The following is a 20,227-nucleotide window of genomic DNA, read 5'->3' as shown; positions in this document are numbered from 1 at the left end:
GGAAATTACAATTTTTATGTCGTCCTCTAAATGAACACCATTGCTTTGCTAGAGACAATGAATAGTTAGCCACTAGCTACGCTGGACTCTGATTTCTTGTGTCAGTGGATCCTAATGTAATCTTTCCTGCTTTGTGGCATAGTATTTGCCAGCCTTGGCTTTAGAAGTGTGAAATATTACTTAAAGATAATTTGAGTTACGTGTTCACAAGAAACCTTTTAACATACAGAAACATACAGTGTATGGGATTGACTGTTTTTCATAGTCAGAGCTTTGTTACAGATTAAATCTTTTGTTGCATCCACAAATTGCAGACTTCTTAAAAAATGTGTCTGTGTAACTTTTTCACTGTGAATACACTGCTGTAATTCAACTGACAGCATATGACTTCATCAATCCAAATCTTGGTGACATCAAAACTATAACTGAAGGAAAGGTACTTGTGCAAACTGTGAATTCAAGGCCTGTGACTGCCTATTGCTTTGTTTCATTTCTCCTTTGCAAAAAAAAACTAGATATTAAATGCAAAATATTTCATCACCAAATTTTAAACTTAAAAGGTTACTGTGGAAGCGTTAACTCAAGTATTTTTCAGATGTTTCTGGAAATAGTTATGCTATGTCTTGACTAATCATCCAAGTACTGTATGCAATGGAGGCAAATTAATGTTCTGACAACTCATGGATCCAATTCAACATGGAGAGACTGGATTAAGTTCAAAACTGAAAGTGTTTGCTCATGATTGTTGTACATAAGACATTTATATACATATTGTGGAATTTCTGAACTTAGTTAACAGAAATGCTAATGGGAATAATGTTCTAATTGTGTTTTTTAATCCTGCTGATAAAAAGACACAGTATCCCTATTGTCATTGTCTTTATTATATTGCTTAGAAGACGTAGCTCTTGAGGATGCATGTTTTAATGTGTCTAGAGATTTTGAAAGTGTAGATGAGATGGATGTTTAATTATGAAGATACTGAGCAAACAGAATAGATTATGGAACAGGAAATTGTAAAAAATGGTAAGCTCTATTTTTTCTCTTTTCCAGCATGCAACTAGTGCAGGTTAGCAGTGGAGGAAGGGGTTCCTTTCTAAGACATGTAAATACTCCGTATGCAGTTTTTAACCTCAATGGTTGAACTGATTTTCTGTTTTAAAATTTAAAGCTACAGGAGATATAACTTCAAAGTGAATCAAAGCTATGTTTATCCCTCTTATATGTCAGAGTTTAAGTGCAATGTTTTATGTATACAGTCATCATGACAGTTAAAAAGGCTATAAAGAAAAGCAATTATATAATTGCTTTAAAAAATTAAGTAGCACGGATAAAGGCTTTTAGAAACTACAGAACAGTTTTAATAATTATATCACCTGAAGTCAAGCTGCAAAATTATGTCCTAATTATTTGCAACGATCAATTATCTATAAAGTTATAAGCTCTGAAAGATTTTATGGGAGAGTGGGGGAATTCTTTGATTATTTTTTCTTGCATACACACTAAAACAACACCCCATCATTTTCTATTTTAGCAGTTTCCACAACTTAAACATTAAATTCTTATTGTTGCTTTCTGTTATATTAGTAGTGTGTGTTTTGCAATTCTAATCTTCACGTTTTTCTTTCTTTATCACCGAAGTAGGCCTTTTGAAGCCAGGGAATTTTTCATAGCAATATTGACAGTGTTCGCATTTGCATGATGACAGCCAAGGAATGGAGCAGTAATTTTTGAAATTGCAGAAGTATTTAGAACACTGATAAAAGCTGAAATATATTTTTGATGGATTGAAGTTAAGCATACATGATTTTTCCTGCTGTCAAAAGGCTCTGAATTTAGTGAATATTTGCCTGCTGTGAGAATGCAAGATTAACATCACAACCATCACCCGGGCACCCAAACCCTGCAATTTAATAGCTTTTTAGGTTCTTTCCTTTTTCTAAACAGCAATTAATCTCATTTTAGTACAATTTTCTCGTTTCTGAAGTCGCTCATTGAATCGCTGTTTTGTTCATATTTGGCTTCAGCTCCTCTGCATAGTCATTAAAGTCCCAATTAATGTCACCTTTAGCTGAAGAGTACTCATTTTTATTGAGAAAATGACAGTTGCTGCCATGAGTAGTGCAGTGTAATATACATTAATTGCCCTGTAACACTGGTAATTACGAGTTTTTCAAGCCTCTCAGTAAACTGTCATGCCTAGACAAGACTGTGCTAAAATAGATTACTCATTAGGGAGACCTGTCCTGTTTTCTGGTGGGTTCTTAGTGTTGGTTTAAAAAAAATCTTGAGTTTGAACAAATAGTTGCCAAAAGCAATTTCCTACAACAACATGTCTGTGTTCAGTTTTCCAGCCATCACTTAAGCCTGCGGTCAGCAAACAGACAGGGTGCTGTGGACTCTAGAGATGTCAAGATTTCAGTGTTTATTTACATGGATCACAAAGATAAGCTTAGCAATTCATAATTCAGTGTTTAATATGGATGTATGGATGTTATTAAAGCCACCCCTTTCAGTGTTGTGTTTATAACAAGTCTACCTGATGTTTTAGATCAGCAGTCAATACTATCAATATTCCATGCCTAGAAAGACTTCAACACAGTGCTACCAACTATCCAGTGAGTTTAAATTATTAAATCCGTTATCAAATAATTCTTAGGTAGGAACAGCAGGAATTATGCTGTACATTATGTGGAATATTTAGCAGCTATTTTAGGAACTGTATAGTGTGGCAAGGTCTATCTGAAAAAAAAAAGAAAAAAAAAAAAAGCTAGAAACCACCAGTGGAAACACTGGTTAATACTATGACTCCCTCTGAAAATCAGACTTTTATTATGTATATTGTTAGAAGACCCACCTGAACTGGGAATATGGTGCGAGGCAAGTATTTTTAATTTCAGAAGGAATATATTTCATTGCTTTCTCTTCTGTCTCTCTCATGTTTTATGTTTGTTTTTAAGGACAAAATAGTCTTCTTTACAGCTCATTGCAGCACTGAACTGAAAAAAGAAAACCTTTGTTTTATCTCTGTTATAACACCAGCTTTAGGCAATCTGCTCTTTCATGCTCTCTCTAAATGAATTTTGTCACAGCCTTTCATATTCTCTTGCTGTGATGAGCTAATGAAAGTAGATAGTACAATTTGTGCTGACCAGGTAGCAACTGCCAGCTTGCAGCTGAGGATAGTTTAAAGAAATAAATAAAATATAGCATTATATCACTGATTTATCCATTACATGACATTAATAGTGAGAAACCTTGGTGTGTTTATCTGTTTGTATTGGTGTGCATTTATCGAATTGTTTATGACAAGACTAATTGGGGTAATTGTAGACACTGAAATTACCTGTCAGCTATATGTAACCACACTCCCTTTCTTTCTGACAAATGATGACAACTGAGGGACCCCGTAGCATTACTCATGATGGCTTTTCGAGTGGTAATAAGGACAATAGGGGCCCTGGCTAATTTGACATGGACAGCCTTCACAACAAGAAGCCAGCTAAATGACTTGTCAGTAGGGGAAAGAAGTCAGAAAAGTAATGGAGTCCCCCATGGCGCTCTGACAGGGAGATGAGGCAATTTCAACGGAAAGTGAAAAGGCTTCAGTTTGTCAAGTATTTAGAACAATCAGAGAACAGCTAGAGGCTGGAACCTGACAATAAATTTGTGAACCATGGTAGCAGTTTCATATAGGTCAGTTATTTCATAATGGCTGTGAAGCTTTCAGAGGTTTCCGCTTTCGTAGCATACTTCACATCAGCCAACTGGTGCTTTGTCACCTTAAATTTGTGCTTCACTTTACACAGTAGGAATAATGGTTAAGGTTACAGAGGAGCGGCAGTGTAAGACAGCATGATGTGCAGACACCAATCTATTGAAAAATAAACAAAAATTTAGATAGTAATGGTGTGATTGCATCCATTACAAGCTAGCAGTGTTAACAGGTTCTTTATGATTTTGGCCTGCACCCTTTATATGGGTAAGTAATGTACTGTATCTGTCCTGGACAAAACTAATAGAACTTAACTCCCCATTCCTAGCCTTTCACCCTACCATACATAATTAGAATTTCCTAAGTTTCTTTTCCTTTTGCTTGCTAATGAAATATATTCCAATCCTACAATTATGACACCTATTGAGACACTCTGAACAATTTACACAGAAGGAGAATCTGTGATGTTTTTGAGTGCTCAGCTGAAGATGATGTTCTGAAGATGATGTACTTTTTTCAAAGAAAAAATAAACAACAACCTTCCAGAATTAAATACCAGCTCTGTATCCCACTGATAGTTCTTTTTATCTGTGGCTTCAAGAGTCTGCTGGGGTTTTTTTGTTTTGTTTTGATTTAATCTAGTTCTTACCTGTTTATTTGCATTGAGATAAAAAGTCAATATATGATTAAAGCATCAGTTCAGTATTGCACTCTGCCTTCTGAATTCCTGACACAGACTCCTGAATACTTTAAAAGTGTTTATGGATTGAGCACACATTTACTTAGAAGTATCAGCTTGTTGTTTTTGGCAGTGATTGTTTTGAATCCTTAGAAAGTAGGATTAAATATTTTCATTTTAATGTTTTACTAATTGTCTGATTTCTTCATTTTACCAATTCTTAAAACTAATGCAGCAGCTGTTTGTTTGTGAACCATGAGGATTCTAGCTTTTTGGGTAAGCGCTTCAAGATGTCTCATTGCACAACCAACACATTTCTTGACCTGATCTTACTAAATTTAGTTACATAAACATTTTTTCCTCCCCTTCTCAGTCATTTGAATGTTTAGCACAGTTTTTTTCTTACAAAGAGGTCATAGAATAGAAGCTTTCTTGTGCCATACTTAAAAAGTAATACTGCTTTGTTTATATGAATCCCACTCCCCCACACCACTCCCATCAATCACCCTTTCCTCATTTTTTTTTTCAGAGTTATGCTCTTGCTCTGTGAGTCACATCAGTCAGGTTTGAAGGAATCTTAATTTAGGCCAGCCAAGATCTGCGACCTTGATTCCCAATACTGGAAAAATTCAGTGTGGTGTTTTTTTCCAGGAAATACATTGGTAAATTGAAGGAGCTTGTCTTTCTGCAAGATGAGCCATTGAGTCAGGTGTTATAAATGTAGTGTTCTTTCTCTGAAAAAACAAGGAAACAAAACAAAAACAAACAAATAAAAAGCATGTGAAGTTATCATTTAAACACAGTATATCTATACCCGAATCTTCTTTATTGTTTGCACATCTTGCACATGTTCATGTAAGTTTGCCATATACTCTACTGATGGTTTTCTAATGTTTCTCCAGGAGAATTAAAGGTCTTATCAGCACATGGTGAAGTGGCACCAAGGTCTCTTCTCCTTGAATAATGTATAAGCTTCCTCTTTTTTGCCTGAAAAAGGGCTTTTGGGATATTCACATTTAAGTCTCTTTGGAGCATTACAGGCTCAGGGTCGAGACCAAGAATTGCTAGGATGTGCTATCTTGTCTGTACTCTTCCTTCATTGCTGGTGGAATCATGTGGCTGTGAGTGGGGCAGAATCTGCTCCTTCAGGCTTTTTGGTGCAACTGTCATAGTAGTTTGCTTCACCATTGTTCATTCATGTAATAGTTCATTGCTAGTAATTGCCTTTAATACTTCCACTGACCTTATTAGTTCATCCTATCTCATTTCAGCTTTCCAAGAAATCTGAGAGTGATGTTTTTTTATCACCTCCTTTTCCTCCCTCCCTACTTCCATATACCCTAATGTGCTTTAAATTTAATGCTTAAATATTATTATCTAGACTTTGATCAAATCAAGAAGCTGATATAGTCAATTTTCATTCCTTGCTATGTGTGCTCCAGCTGTATGACTCCTGCTGAAGTCGATAGTGGCATCCGAATGGTTGAAATTTCAACTACATTTATTCCTTCCTTCCTTGAAATATTTAAATTTTTTAAAAATTTGATTAACTACTAAATGCAAAATTACTCATAAAGAGCAAATATAAATATGGTAGGCATGTAATAAGTTTGTAGCAAAATATGGACAAATTCATACCTGGCAGCAGAAAGACAGATATAGCCCACAATCATTCTAATGCATACTGTGCAAATGCTAGATGTTATCTTAAAGCTTACTATTCTGTTTGAAATCTGTATTTTTCCAGTAGTTAAAACATAATTTGTTGCTATAACCTTTTCCATTTTGTGACCATTTCCATTTTGTTTGAGAATCAATAACTTCATTGAAAAGAATGACACCATAAAGGAAGATGAAGAAATCAAAATAAACTGTTCAATGTTTAGGAAAATGGCTTTCTTTGGAAAAAAATGTGGCTAATGTATCTTATTTTTAAAGTGCTTTTAAATAGGTAGTATTTCAATGACATTGAGTTTGAGAAGTTGCTTCACAATGTAGGAGAGATACCTCAGTCTTCTAGTTATGCTGGTTGGAAATAGACCTTCATAACAACTCTAACATCTTTCTTTCATTAAGAGATTTTGTTATTAAGCTTGATTTAGGAGGTATTTGAGGTTTTTTTATCACACGTAGTACAGGTCTTCAAGAAGTTGGGGGTTTTTTCGTTTTTTTTTAATTAGGTTTTTTTTTTTTTTTTTCCAAAGCAAATGCCTACTTTATTTATTGCAGAAGATATCAGAGCTTTGACAGAAGTTGTGCCTTGTGGCAAGAAGTCTGTTTTGGGAGGAATGAGGACAATCTAGTTCTGCTTGAGGAAATGGAAGAATATTTCCTTCTAAGAGGATTAATCCTGCTGTTTGTTTATTTAAAAGAAAAAAAGACTTAAAAATAAAAACAAGCCTAAAAAAGAGCCAAGATAGTCTTTATAATTGCATATAGACTAAATTGAATAATTTTTTGTAGCAACTTAAATTCAATAATTTTATTCATCAATAAAATTGAATCTATGTACATTTGTAAAAAGGAAAAAGTTGAGTAAACTCTGAGAAGTGTTAAATAGATACCTCAATATTTTGCATCTAATGGGACTGTTTTCCATTACTAGACCTTTGAATACTTGCCATGTTTCTGTACTGCTGTGTAATTATACCTTTTTCATAAATATTGTCACAATATAATGTTGCATAGGTCTACTGTTACTATATACTAAAATTTGATATGAAATCAGTGCAGAACTCATATAAAGCTTCACTTCTTTTTCTTTTTTTTTTCATTTAGAGATATGCAGGAATTAGTGAAAATATGTTTTTTTAATTTCTTTCTAAATCTGACAGAAGTAGAACCAATATGGCCAACAACTGTCTCAGTGCCTGCATTTTGTAAATGTAGAAAGAAGGGCAAAATAGAATCACTTACACCAAAATTGCGAGTAAGTCTGTTTGTATCAATCATATTTCTATTTCAGCAGGTAATGCCACAAATTTAGGGAATATTTATGTTGTAATTCTGCATTTGCCTAAATATTGAGCATTCTGCAAATATAAAATCCTTTCCGTCTTCTATGTCCATCGCTTAGAATTAATGAAATTTCAGTGAATAATAAAAGATTATAGATATGATGGCTACATTTTTTTTTAAGTTCAGAGCCAATAAGAAAATGTTTTTGCAGAACTACAGTACCATAATCTTAAATGCAGAGCTCCCTTATATGAAGAAATATGTTTAATACCTTTTATACTGTGAAATGCCAACTAAGTCCCTGCTATGTTTACTTTAGTTTATTACAAGAAAACAGTCATTGCCTGTGTCATTAGCAGGTATAAATTGGAACACCTTGTAGGTTGAAATATAAGTAGCTTTACACAGAGAAGGAGCAGACATGATAAAGTTATGTATGTATATAATACTCTTATGTTTTCACTAACAATTTTAACTGCAAAATAAATTCAAATTATGTGAACTGCACTTGCCCATTATGTAGTCTTAATATTCTTTCAACCATCTATTCCAGTAAATATGATAACTTTCATTTGTTTTTCCAATATTTTCTTTCCTTCTCTGAAAAAGAAATAGGTCTATTGTGAAATTAATGGACAGTGACACTGTAAAAAAAAAGCATCTTCCAAATGCAAGGGAAGAAAACCACCAACAACAAAAGTTAGTTTTTCTGTTTGGACATGCAATAGGTGATGGAGGTCAATTTAGCATGTTTCATACTTGAATGCCTGTTTAGTGAAAGATATTTCCTCTGTTTAATTTCTGTAATCTTGTTGTCTTTGGCAGTTTTTTCCTGTTCAAGTTTTTGTGTAAGTCTAAAAACTACAGAAACAAGCCCTAAGCATAGATATACCAAAATCACCAGTTAGCTAACTATTTCATGGCTAATAGAGATGGAAAAGTATGCATGTAGAAGCATTTACCGTTATTACTAAGTATAAAATAGCATTTTTTTCATATAATTTTCCCCCTTACTATATAAAAAAATCTGCTTCTGTCCTAAAGGCATCACTGTTCCACTATCAAATATAAAATCTCAGCACTGACCTGAGATGCTACTTGTATCTAGTAACTGAATCCCTATGTCTGTGGGTTTTACTGTATACCTGTCCATCCGTAATTACAAAGATAGGTGTATTTTGGTTTATAGGAAGTCCAAATTCATATGTGATGTCTAGAGTCATATGTAAGAATCATGAGTATCAGTAAAAGATGGCATAAAATGAATGAAACTGGTTAAATGGTGGCACATGTGGAAAGTCTGTTCCCATTCCTGCATGTAGGGATAAACTGTCATTCCAGCAACTGGCAAAGCTTTGTATTCTAATTGGAAATAATCAACATATGACATACTGGAAATAACCAATTGCATAAGGAATATTATTGATGAGCAAAATGCCACCGGCTGGTTTTATTCATTTTATTGTATTTAGATTGTATTTTAACTACCTTCTAATTAGTTTTAACTTAGCTCAATTAAAAGCAGTAAAACCTACTTATCTAATAAGTGGCACACATCATAAAGAAACATACCTGTTATTTGCCCTAAGTTAGCATCCATGAAATAATTAATTGATTTTTTGTTTTCCCCAGATTTTTGAAGAAAAACAAAACAATTGAATTTATCCTTCCCCCTCCCCAAACAAAACACAGAAACAACTTTTTTTTTTTTTTTCCTAGCTGCATTCTTAGCTGTTAAAATATCCAAAGGCACTCAATCATGTTTCATTTTAATTTCCAGGCCATGTGTTATATTAGTGAAGCGCACATGTTACTGATTTGAGCTGAAAGTTCTCAGTCTGTTTAGCAGAACACCAGGCTGGCATGAACAAGGTCCATACTAGGTCAGAGGCCTGGTGTTGACATCTTTCTTAAATCTTACGTTTGTAAAAACTAGAAGCACAGGTCAGGGCAGCCAGCTGATGGCACTGCTTCTTAAAACCATTGATTAGTTTAGCTCAACATTTATCAACTACACAGGGACTAACACTTAACCTTTTAACTTGAGAGTTTTGATATACCTTATTTTTTAATGAGGATGTTATTGTTCCAAGGTGTTGGCTCCATACCCTTAAAAGTTTAGTGCAAGCATTTTCTACCTTTTAGCTGGCTAACAGGATATAAAATGTAGTGTTTACATGATTGTGGTTTGTTTGAGTTTGTTACAAGTGCGGGCATTACAAAAAGAGTGCAGGAAGTACTGTCACCAGAGAGCTAAAATAATCCTGAATTTGCAGATTAATTGCAAGAGTTGCAGATTTTGCTATAAGAAAACAGTAGACAGAGAATCAAATACAAGGACCATGGCAAACCCAGGACAGTACAATTTCTACACAAGCAACACAGAGTTCCCAGTGATATATCACGTGAGAGACAAGTAACGGGGATGTAGTCACAGCAGGTCTCAATCAAGATCTTCTGAACTCAGAGGGGATGAAACAGATCGCAGCAGTGACAAGGCATGACCTAACAACAGAGTATCCACAATCTAATACAAAGAAAAGTAAAATATCATTTTCTAGTTGAGGAATAGGGTGCACAGTGTCAATAAGTGGATATAGGAGCATTAAGTCCTAAATCAAGAAGGTTTTCCATACTGCTTTTACTTGAAAGTGCTTCTATTTGGCAGCAGCAGTAACTAACTTTTATGCACTCTGGCTTAGTTTGTAACTCCTGGCAGCCAGTTACTTCACTCAAGCAGCTGGGGACTCAGCACCTAATTACTGCCCTTTGACTGCGCGCGTGTTACTTTTTACTGCAAAGGCCTATGTTAGATACAGATTTCCTTAGGACCCTAGCATCAAGCTCTGTCCTGCTTACAAATCAAGAAGCACAACAGCAGCAGTTCAAGAATAAAAGGCGTATGTGTGTGACCTGGTTTATAGATGGTCTGTTGAAACTGCACTCTCAGCAACAGAGGGTGCCTTCACTGGGCTAGAATAATCTCTGCTGCTCCTCCTACTTAAAAAGAAGTATGAAAAATTCAGTATGAATGCTTACTGTCTTTTATTACCTTCTGGATAGCAGGAGTAGGAATTTCTACAAGTGCATGGGGGCCAAATAAAACAGAAAGTTAGTTTGGGAATAGATTTCCGTTTTGATTATTGGCAACATTCTTACCTCCTTTCTGTGTTGATGTGCTGTCTGTAAATAATGACTCAAATATGTGAAAGTGAAGTAGAAAATGTACTGTATAGTTTCTAGATTGTAATCCCAGTTTGTTAACAAATCAGAAAATAATGATGTCTTCTGGAAAAAAAAGAAAGGTGATGGCGGTTTCCTCTTTATGCTCTTACAATGTCATAAAACCAAAATTTGAGAAGAAGCAATATTTTCAGACTATTTTCATCTGATTTCAGTCTGGGCGCTGCAACTCCATGCCCTAACTCCAGCCCAGATGTTCTGTGGCAGACTCTATTCCATCCCAGTGTAAGCACACTGGGATTTTTCTTCTAGGGAAAAAAAAAAAACATCTGAGCTGAATTCTGACATCTGGGAGTGGAAGGGGTAGCCTGACATCAGTAACTGAACAGATCAAGACACAACTTAATACCAACATAAAAGTTTCATTAATCTGGAAGAGAAACAGCTGAAGAGAGACTTGCATTTTTTATTATTAAGTCTCATGTTATCTAGTCATATGTCAACAATTTATTTTCCTGCTTAACCCTTTCATGTAGCCACATGACTCCAAAAAAACTACTATTTTGGATCTGTTGTGTTACTTGAAGCAAATATTTTTTCCTAAAATTTAGTTACATGTCCTTTACAAAATGTTTGGACTTTGGTCCACTTATTTCCCCCTCACTACAGACTACAGAATCAATTTGATACCTTTCACTTGTTTATTTTATTGTTAACAAGTGTAGTGGAAATGCTAAGTCACGGCCTGAAACAGAGATTGAGCACTTGGTAGGAAGACAGGGCCAATGCAGGGGACATCAGGTGCATGCAATGTACCTGAGTGACCAGAAGAGCTGGAACCACCCCTCCCCAGACTTCATTTAAGGGTTCGCAGTGGAGGTGAGGGTATCTTGCTGCAGATCCCTGTGTACCTCAGGCAGGTAAAGGTAAGCAGGTTTTCTTCCTTTGTTTTTGTGTCCGTGGCTGCTGCATTTGGGTTCATGCTTATTTGCTGTAGTCTGGGATTGTGCCATTCAGCTATTATTGCTGTACTTTCCATCACATTATGACAAGTAAAAAGTAAAACAGATGACTTGTTTACTTTTAGTCAAGGTGTGCTTGGTGAAATTAACATGCAGCTCTCTGAATTGCGGTAATCTGAAATAGTCTGGGTGCTACTCATTAATATTCTTTTTGTTTTATGAAAAATGAGCCACAGTATAGTGACAGCTGGGTTTAAAGTCTGCAAGAGTATTCTGTTGCTGATATGAAGTGGTGGACCTTCATTGCTTTCGATGGACCAACTTTAAGTTGAAAACACAAAGTGTAATGATAATAAAAATGCTACAGTAGTCATTGGCTTCTCAACGATAACATTTTCACATATTGCAAGAGAGCAAGATAAATTAACTGTTTTTATTGTATTCTATTGTTTTGGGGGAAAAAAAATGTTTAAATAATATGCTTACATAAACACTGATGTTTGTTACTCTTGAGTTGTTGCTTAGCACTTTCCCTTAGTATTGGTTAACTTCCTTATTTTATTTTTTGTTTCTTTGTCAGATGTTATATATCTTATATTACAAAGGTTCCTGTCTGTAGGGGGCAAAAAAAAAAAAAAAAAAAAAAAAAAAAAGCTGTAAGAGTAAATCTGCAATTTTATGACACTAATACATCAGCGTTTTAAAGTTGCATTCATTTTATGGGAATAAGGCAGTGGACACGCTCCTAATTCCAGCTGAAGACATCTGTTGATTCTAAAACATTCATGTTCTAAAAACCACATCGGAGTATAAGAAGTAATGATACTGTGGAATGTATCAGAAAAATGTTGTGGAACTTTCAGAAATAATATTGTGGAATATTTCATATCTCAACTACTTCAATTGCTAATCTATCCTGTCAGACCAGATGAATATGCCTATGAGGCCTCAAGCTGGGCTTGTCCTAGGGTGAATTTTTACTAAAACTGTATGAATGTAGATGATTTAATGATTCTGAGCTGGCTTATATTTTGCTCTCTAGAGCAACTAATGTGTTATCCTCCAAATCAAGCACTTCAGGTACTCAGTCACTTTCAGCAGAGAAGAAAAAATAGTCTGCCATACATCATGTGTGTTTTCTCCCAATGTAAGATGAGTTAAATATGAGCAGATGATATGCATGTTTTCTGTAGGTTCATCAAAGGGTTAAACATCTAGCAGAAAGCTATTTAAGCTTAAGGATAGCAATAGCATGCAAAAAATGTCTATACTCATTGATAAGGAGCTAGCAGGTTCACTTATTTTGGAAAAGAATTTGAAAGCAAAAATCTAACAATTTTGAAGTGAACTCTAGTCTGTGTATGAAAAGTATAAAGCTTACTTTTTTTCAAAAAATATACATTTGTTATTAAAATATGTTTTAATAGTGCTTTCCTTATTTTTTCTTAAAATTATTTAAGGTTACAGAAAATACACAGCTTTCCTTTTTGAGAGCAGTGTCTTGCTAAATGTAGTCTGACTTGCAGTAAAAGTTGTACTAAGATATTTGTGTTGATTTTGTACATGTGGAATCGACTCTGCTGCAGATAAGTTGTACAGTCCTTTTGGTTTACAAAAAGAAAATTGAAATAACATAATACTCCAAAACAAATATGTTAATTTTTTTTTTTTTATGTATTGGTGTCCCAAAGAAATTCTAAAAAGAAAAGATTTGCCCACACAGAATTCAAATAAATCTCATAAAAATGTAATTTTAAAATAGTGACACTTTGCTATGAGAAAGGCAGATTCCTATCTATCCTATACCTTACCTTAATCAATATAATAAATGTTAATAATAATAAAAATAAAATAATAAATAAAAATAATAAATTTAATAAATATTTACTGTTTATTTCAGGAAAAAAAAAAAAAAAAAAAAAACATGTTTCCTCTGGTTAAAGGGCCAGAGGTATTGCACAGATGGTTGCGGAGTTACTCACAACTCTTTCTATGTTTGCCTCATCATAAAGGGGGAGAAAAACGACCGAGATAAATTTAGAATAGGGAAACCAACCTCCTATACATACATACACATGAATATATATTTGTATATGTATAACTGTGTCCCTTTTTTATGTTTCCGCAGCAATAGTATAAATCATCAGGTTAGCTTTATCTCTGAGCTTATTCCCAAGGAATCTTTTCACATAAAATTTATAAACAACTTTAACACTGTCCACAGGACAGTGGAGTACAAAATAAATATTAGATTAAAGTTGTCTGTCTAAAAATCTTTCATGTGTAGTTGATAATATGAAGCTTACATCACATGGGGTTCTTGGTTTTTGGTTTTTTCTACATTTTGGCTTTTTGGTTTTGGCTTTGGCTTTTTTCCACATCTGTGCTGTGGGTTTTTGTACTGTATTTCTTATATTTCTTCTAGCCTTGAATCTCTAGTGATCTTAAAACATATTAGCAGTTTCTTTTCCACAAACAAGGCTTTAATACTGGTTGTTTTTTTTTTCTTTTTCGGTTGTTTAACATTTTCTGCTGACAAGACAAACTTTCAGCCATTAAAGCAGAGCCCAGTAGATATGGGTGTACCTGACTGTATTAACAAAGATAAGCAAGTACTTAAAAATCTGAAAAGCTTCATCAGAATGTACTGGAGAAAAATTCATTTATGCCAAAACATTTCTTTGGGAACTACTGGGAGAGTAATTTCCTGGGAACATGCTCGGTGCATTTCAGTTAGAGGACTTAGAGGTCTTCATAGAAGAATCATGGTTCACTAGACATCTACCTGAGATCATCAAATCTTTGATAACAGTGACTACAAAGAGTTAACTGATTTCCATCTATGACTTCTTAGTAAGAAAGACCAATAATCCTTAGATGTGATTAGCAACTTGTAACTGTGGTTGGTTTTGTTGTGTTTTTGTTTTTACTCCGGAAGCTGCTTTCTTTTTACTTCCATTGAATTTCTGGAAGTTCAGTACAAAGAGGTACTTATTACCTGTTAAATCTGGAACTGACAATACACACTCTGCAAATGTAATTCATGATCGACTATTATTTAGGAATTCTATATCATTTTGTTTGCATCTCATCCTGTTTCTTGTATTGATGTCAAATTATGATATGAAAGACAAATGGAGTTGCTGATCAATGACTAAAATATATGCTGATTATAACAAAATGGCATAAGAACAGAGGATCCATTAAGCACAAATCATAATGTGTGCCAGAAATTAAAATATACCACTGTGAGATGCTTAAGTGTCAGGAGAGATTCCAGCACATCTGTTTACCTTCCGTTCACGTAAGGGAAGCATGACTTGGTTGGAATGCTTAAAAGCCAGGGCAAAAATAACAGAAATATTAAATGAGATAATATACAGGGGGTATTCTGAAAGTTGTGCCTCCTATTTTATTATGTTGGCCCATGACATCATAGGCAGATGTTGATGGGATGGAAGTAGAGACTGAACTTCCCAACAATATTGTTACACTTTGTTGCCATGTGACAGATGGCAGCAGAGGAGCAGTCTGTCAAAATGGAAGTGTGAAAGAAGCATGAATGTTTATGGAGACCAAACAGTGGATGTGAGCACAGAGGTGGTGAGTGGTATATTTCAGCAGTGGCAACAGCAATAGGAAAGACAAGCCATGTTCCAGAACTGCCATGCAGAGTAGTCAGACCATGAAATGGAGAGTGTCTTGATCAACTCAACCACATGGATCAGTGGATTATGACCAGGAAACTGTGTATGGAGCTGAATATCAGCTTCAATTCAGTGGAAACAATGATGGAAAGATCGGATTGTCACAAAGTCTGTGTCAGGTGGGTGCCATGAATTCTCACACAGGGGCAGGAAGAACACCATATGCAAATTTGTCATATTGAAGGCTGAAGGTGACAGTTCCCAAGGTGGCATCATTACTGGTGACAAGGTGTGGTATCACCACTGTGAGCTGGTGTCTACAGGCAGTCCTGGAGGGGCACCATGTGAATTCCCCATGGAAGAAAAAGTTCAAGATGCAGCCTTCAATGGGTAAAGTGATATGAATTGTCTTTTGGGATGTGGAAAGGGGTGATCCATCTGGATGTCCTGGAACCCAAACAAACCATCAGCTCTGACTGCTACATTGTGATGCTGACTAAGCTGAAGGCTCAAATTTCAATAGTCAGGTCACAGAAGAAGGCTACCTTTCTCTTCCAACATGATAGCACCAGGCTCCTTACCATTCTCAAGACTATTAAGCATGTTGCCAAAACTTGGCTAGTCTGTCTTACCACACTCCCTGCATAGTCCAGATTTGGCACCTTCTGACTTGTGACTGTTCAGACTAATTAAAGATGACATGTATGAGCAACATTTTTCTAGCAGTGATTCTGTCATAGCAGCTGTGAAACAGTGGTCACCTCCACTGATGCAGATTTTTACAAGCACAGCAAGCAGGTTTTTGTTTGTAGCTAATGAAAATAAATAATTTTTGTAGCTGCGAATTTGTTTTATCAAATAGTGTTATTGTGCTCCTCGCATCAGGTGTAGTTCCATGAAAAAATAGTATGAGGTGTTACTTTTGGAGTGACCTGTGTATCTAAATAAGTGTAATTTTATGTTCATTTAAATCTTTTTCTACGTTCTGAACTTTTTTCTACATTTCTTTGTGATCCTGCTGACCATCTTAGTTTTTCACATTGCATCCTGTGGTTGACTTGCTTTGTTTTAACAAGCAAAACATTTTTATGAGATGGCAGATTTTTTTCATGTGTATTTGGAAGATCCCTAGCATGCAGTCCACTGCCTGCAACTCATGATTCAATATTTCTTTATATTTCAGTAAAATAATCTAACCCATTTTGGCCCCATATTTTGGAGGGGGGAAAAAGTCCACATATGTAAATCATTTCCTATAGTCTATGGGTAGGTATGCTTGTCCTTAACATTAGGCAGTATTTTTAAGAATTTTTAGGAGATTCTGAATTACATTTTCTTTAATGCAGAGAATAAAATGTGATACCTAGGCGAAAAGTGGTAAGTGAGGATTTTTATTCCAATCTCTGAATTTCCTTGTAGTTGTGGGTTTTTCAGAAGTACACTAAAGCAAGGGGCTAGGGGACTGTGGTTTATAGGGACTAATGCACATGGCAGGGCTTTTACATTAGTGCTATTTCTTTCAATGCATTATAGTGAAATTGTATTTTAAAACCAGGCAATCTATTGATGCCTTTATTGAATGGAATAATTTATTATAGAAATATTTCAGTCTGTTGACATTTCATCATCAAATAACAGTAAACACAATACACATTTCCCATAAGATTATTCTTGAGAGCCAGATGCTTACCATTTGCTTATTCTAAAGGTAGCACTGTAATAAGTGCTCTTCAAGTAAGCAAAAAAAAAAAAAAAAAAAAAAAGTATTTTGTGACAGTTTAACATAAAGTAAAAAGTCAGAAATGCCACCAAATAATCAAGTTTACTTTTCACTTCTAATTAATATTAAAAATTTGCCATTCTATTTTACAATTCATAGACTGTTTTCTAGTCATTAGAAAAGCTAAACTACCAATGTTACCTTTCTGGCAGTATCTTAAAATTATTTACTCTTAAACTTATTCAACTAGGATGACAATAATATGTAAATGGTTAAAGCTTTCTATTTCATTTACCTGTAAGTACTATTACTTGCTGAATTTTTTTCAGATTCATCTCAAAGCACTGTACTTTGCAAATTACAAACAGATTTCAAAAGTACTGTAAGGTTAAAATTTAAAATATTTATTGTAAATTAAGAGCTTTGCATTAAAATACACCTGTGTTGAATTTGTTTTATGGAAAAATTCTAAGAATAGATAACATTCCACTTAGTCCTATGTACAAAGTAAGAAAAGATGGTGGCTTGCTCCTTTTATAACTTTATACAATTTTTATTTTTGGAAGTGGGCAAACACTTAAGTGCTGTTGCTTAGCATCTGCTTCTTTATTGATAGCCTTCATTAACAGTTTGTTAGCAAGTGCCAGTTAGTGCTGAATGAGATCTGTGGCTTAATTATTTTTCTAACATAATGCTTTGGGGATTTTTATTTTAACTATTCATAGAATTACAGAAGGCTTGGGTTGAAGGGGACCTCAAGGACCATCAGGTTCCAACTCCCCTGCTCCACGCAGGGTTGCTGACATACTGGATCAGATTGCCCAAGGCCCTATCCAACCTGGCCTTAAATGCTGCCAGGGATGTTGTATCCATAACCTCTCTGAGCAACCTGTTCCAGCACCTCACACGGTGGGGGGAAAAAAACTCCCCTGACATCTAGTCTAAACCTCCCTTCCTTTAGTTTAAAACCATTTCCCCCTTATCCTAACTACTGTATAATGTTCCATACTACCCTTCTGCTTCATGCATCTCTCTGCATTTTTTTTCTTCACAAATTTCTGTGTCTGTATATTCTTTTTTTCTTCTCCTATTTCTTGTATTTATTTTTTTGTTGTTGTTGTTGCTGCTTAAATATTCTGAAAGCACATTATATGAAAAGGATTCCTGTTAGATGCAGAACCTGGAAGTAGGTGGACATGGTTCTTTCTTCAGAGTTTGAATTCTGGAAGTTTTAGGGTGCAGTAAATATTTCTGTTGCATATGAGACTAGACAGGGAAGACTAAAGAGCTGAATGTATGCTGCTTGTTTTCTGAATGGTTGCCCTCTCTTTTTACTCATCCAGTTGGTAGATCACTGTAAAGAAAATTACCGCTGTGTATGTCTCTGTAACTCAGTTTTAGACATGCTGAAGCATAAATTCACTAGCTATGCAAACATGAACTTAAGAATGGTAATAAAGTGTGTGCATAAAATTTTTTTTGGCTGCCACATTTGATTCGGCTGTTATTACTTTGTTCAGTTTTACTGTTAAATTAATCTCTATTTGTAAGCAAAAACATTCATCCCTATTCAGCCATTTTTACTGCAGGCAGGTTTGTTGGCTGTGACAGGTCCTGCATGACTAGGCAGGTTGCCTGTCACAGTTACCTTTGGCAAGAGGTTGTTTTGCAGGTAGAAATTCCCCACCAGGAACACTGTGCCTTCTCATTCCAATAGCTGTGTGCTGTATTGACATGAAGTTCAGTTCTTCAGGCAGGTCAGGGCAAGGAGATGGCCACCTGCTCCTAGGAACTGTGTACATCAGAACCAGAACTTTCAGAGGAATCCTGAAATGAATTTTTTAAATGGCAGAGTGTATGATTGGTGTGGGGTTTGGTTATTTCCTCCTTGAAAACTAGGGCAAGGAACTACTGAAGTAGCTATAGCTGAAATCTCTGAGTTCTGGTGGTTGCTTCTATTTCTTTCTGTGTGTCTTTGGTCACTGTGTTGTACGCTTGAGGATTGGATGAGAGTGACCTGGATAACACTGAGGCAGAAGAGCTTAAGGTTCTTAATGTATTTGTGAAAGCAAAAAGAGAAATTACTATAGTCTGTATCTATTTGCCTTCCAAGCCTCAAGAACCTTTGCAAGGTGAAGCTGTTACCTTAGATAAAAATCAGACAGTGCATTATTATTTATGAAAACTAAATTATTAAGCTGTGTCTGTAGGCTGGGATTTTGCAGCAACTGAACAATGGTTCAAGTTCATACTGCTCATTTGAAAAGATTTTTTTAATCTTACTTTGTTTAAATTTCCTAGCCTTCTGCATATGGAATACCTGGTGTCCCATTTTATAAATACACATAATCTTGTACAAGCATTTGTCTTTGTTCCTTAGGTAGAGAAAATGTATTTGGTTCTATATTGAATTTTTTTTTAGCCATGGCAATACCAATTCTAATTGCTAAGGAGTAATTTGTGTGTTAGTTTCATGCACTTCCTGTAGATGTGTAAGATTTTTGTCACTCTGACTAGTCAAATGCCATGTCTTACAACCTTTTTGTAACACTGAGCCTTTTTTGTGCATGTGTTGTTTGGGTTTTGTTTGTTTGTTTTCTTTTGAAAGCATTTGAAGCATTTTGGTCCTACTGCCATATCTGTGAGACTGACCTGCTCTGGATGTGTTAGTAGTGAACAATTACACTGCTTCTCCTCTTGGCTTGCTTACACTGCAAAGGCAGAATTCCTCTCATCTTTCCTATGGCCAGCTGTTCATTTCCATCGGTACTGCAGTAGCCTTGATCTGTGTGTGGCACTTGCAGTGTATCTTTCTTGAATGCCCTGACTGCAGGTTCCAGGTAGGCACTGAGCAAATATTTAAGCAAATGCAATACTTGTAGAATTTTCCTGAAAATATCTCTCCCAGCTCTTCATAGGATTGTTTTGTATTTTCCATAGCTGCATCACTTTTTCCTTTTAGTGATCAAGTGTTACACAGATTGATTCCTTCTTCCTGTGAGGAATGCAAAGGCAAATACTTTTTTTTTTTTTTTTTTTTTTTTTTTTTTTTAATTGGTGCCCATATATCTATGCATAGGTTTGAAAAGTACTGTAGCAATCTTCTTGGCGTGTTACTGTTAAATTGCAGACAATATATAAAAGTCAGAATAGTTATCTGCAGTAGAAATGCAGATAACTGAAAAACTGGCTAAGCATGTTTGGTTTGATTTCTTTACTATTTGAAACAACAAGCATTCTGTGATTGGTCATGGCTGCCAAACACAGTGCTATCAGTAAGTCAGAAGTTTTCCTTTACTGTAACCACATCTGCTGTTTTAATAAATTTTATTTATTATGTATTTACACAGTAGCAATCAAAAT

At 35.2% G+C, this 20,227-nt stretch overlaps 1 protein-coding gene across 3 annotated transcripts in view; it reads left to right on the top strand.

Moving 5' to 3' along the window:
* Positions 1 to 20,227, top strand: part of CDIN1 (CDAN1 interacting nuclease 1) — a 114,118-nt gene that overhangs the window by 78,365 nt on the left and 15,526 nt on the right. The window contains exon 11 of one of the 3 annotated variants that reach the window (XM_048949474.1): positions 6,599 to 7,916. The exons of the other annotated variants lie outside the window; for them this stretch is intronic. Coding sequence (XP_048805431.1) covers positions 6,599 to 6,641 — 43 coding nt within the window. The 3' untranslated portion in view covers positions 6,642 to 7,916. Of the gene's footprint in view, positions 1 to 6,598; positions 7,917 to 20,227 lie in introns of those variants that run through there. 3 annotated transcript variants of the gene reach the window in all.

This window comes from Lagopus muta, chromosome 6 (assembly GCF_023343835.1).
Source record: "Lagopus muta isolate bLagMut1 chromosome 6, bLagMut1 primary, whole genome shotgun sequence".
Classification (NCBI taxonomy): domain Eukaryota; kingdom Metazoa; phylum Chordata; class Aves; order Galliformes; family Phasianidae; genus Lagopus; species Lagopus muta.
The sequence above is the reverse complement of the archived record's forward strand: the minus strand, read 5'-3'. Positions and strand labels throughout refer to the sequence as shown.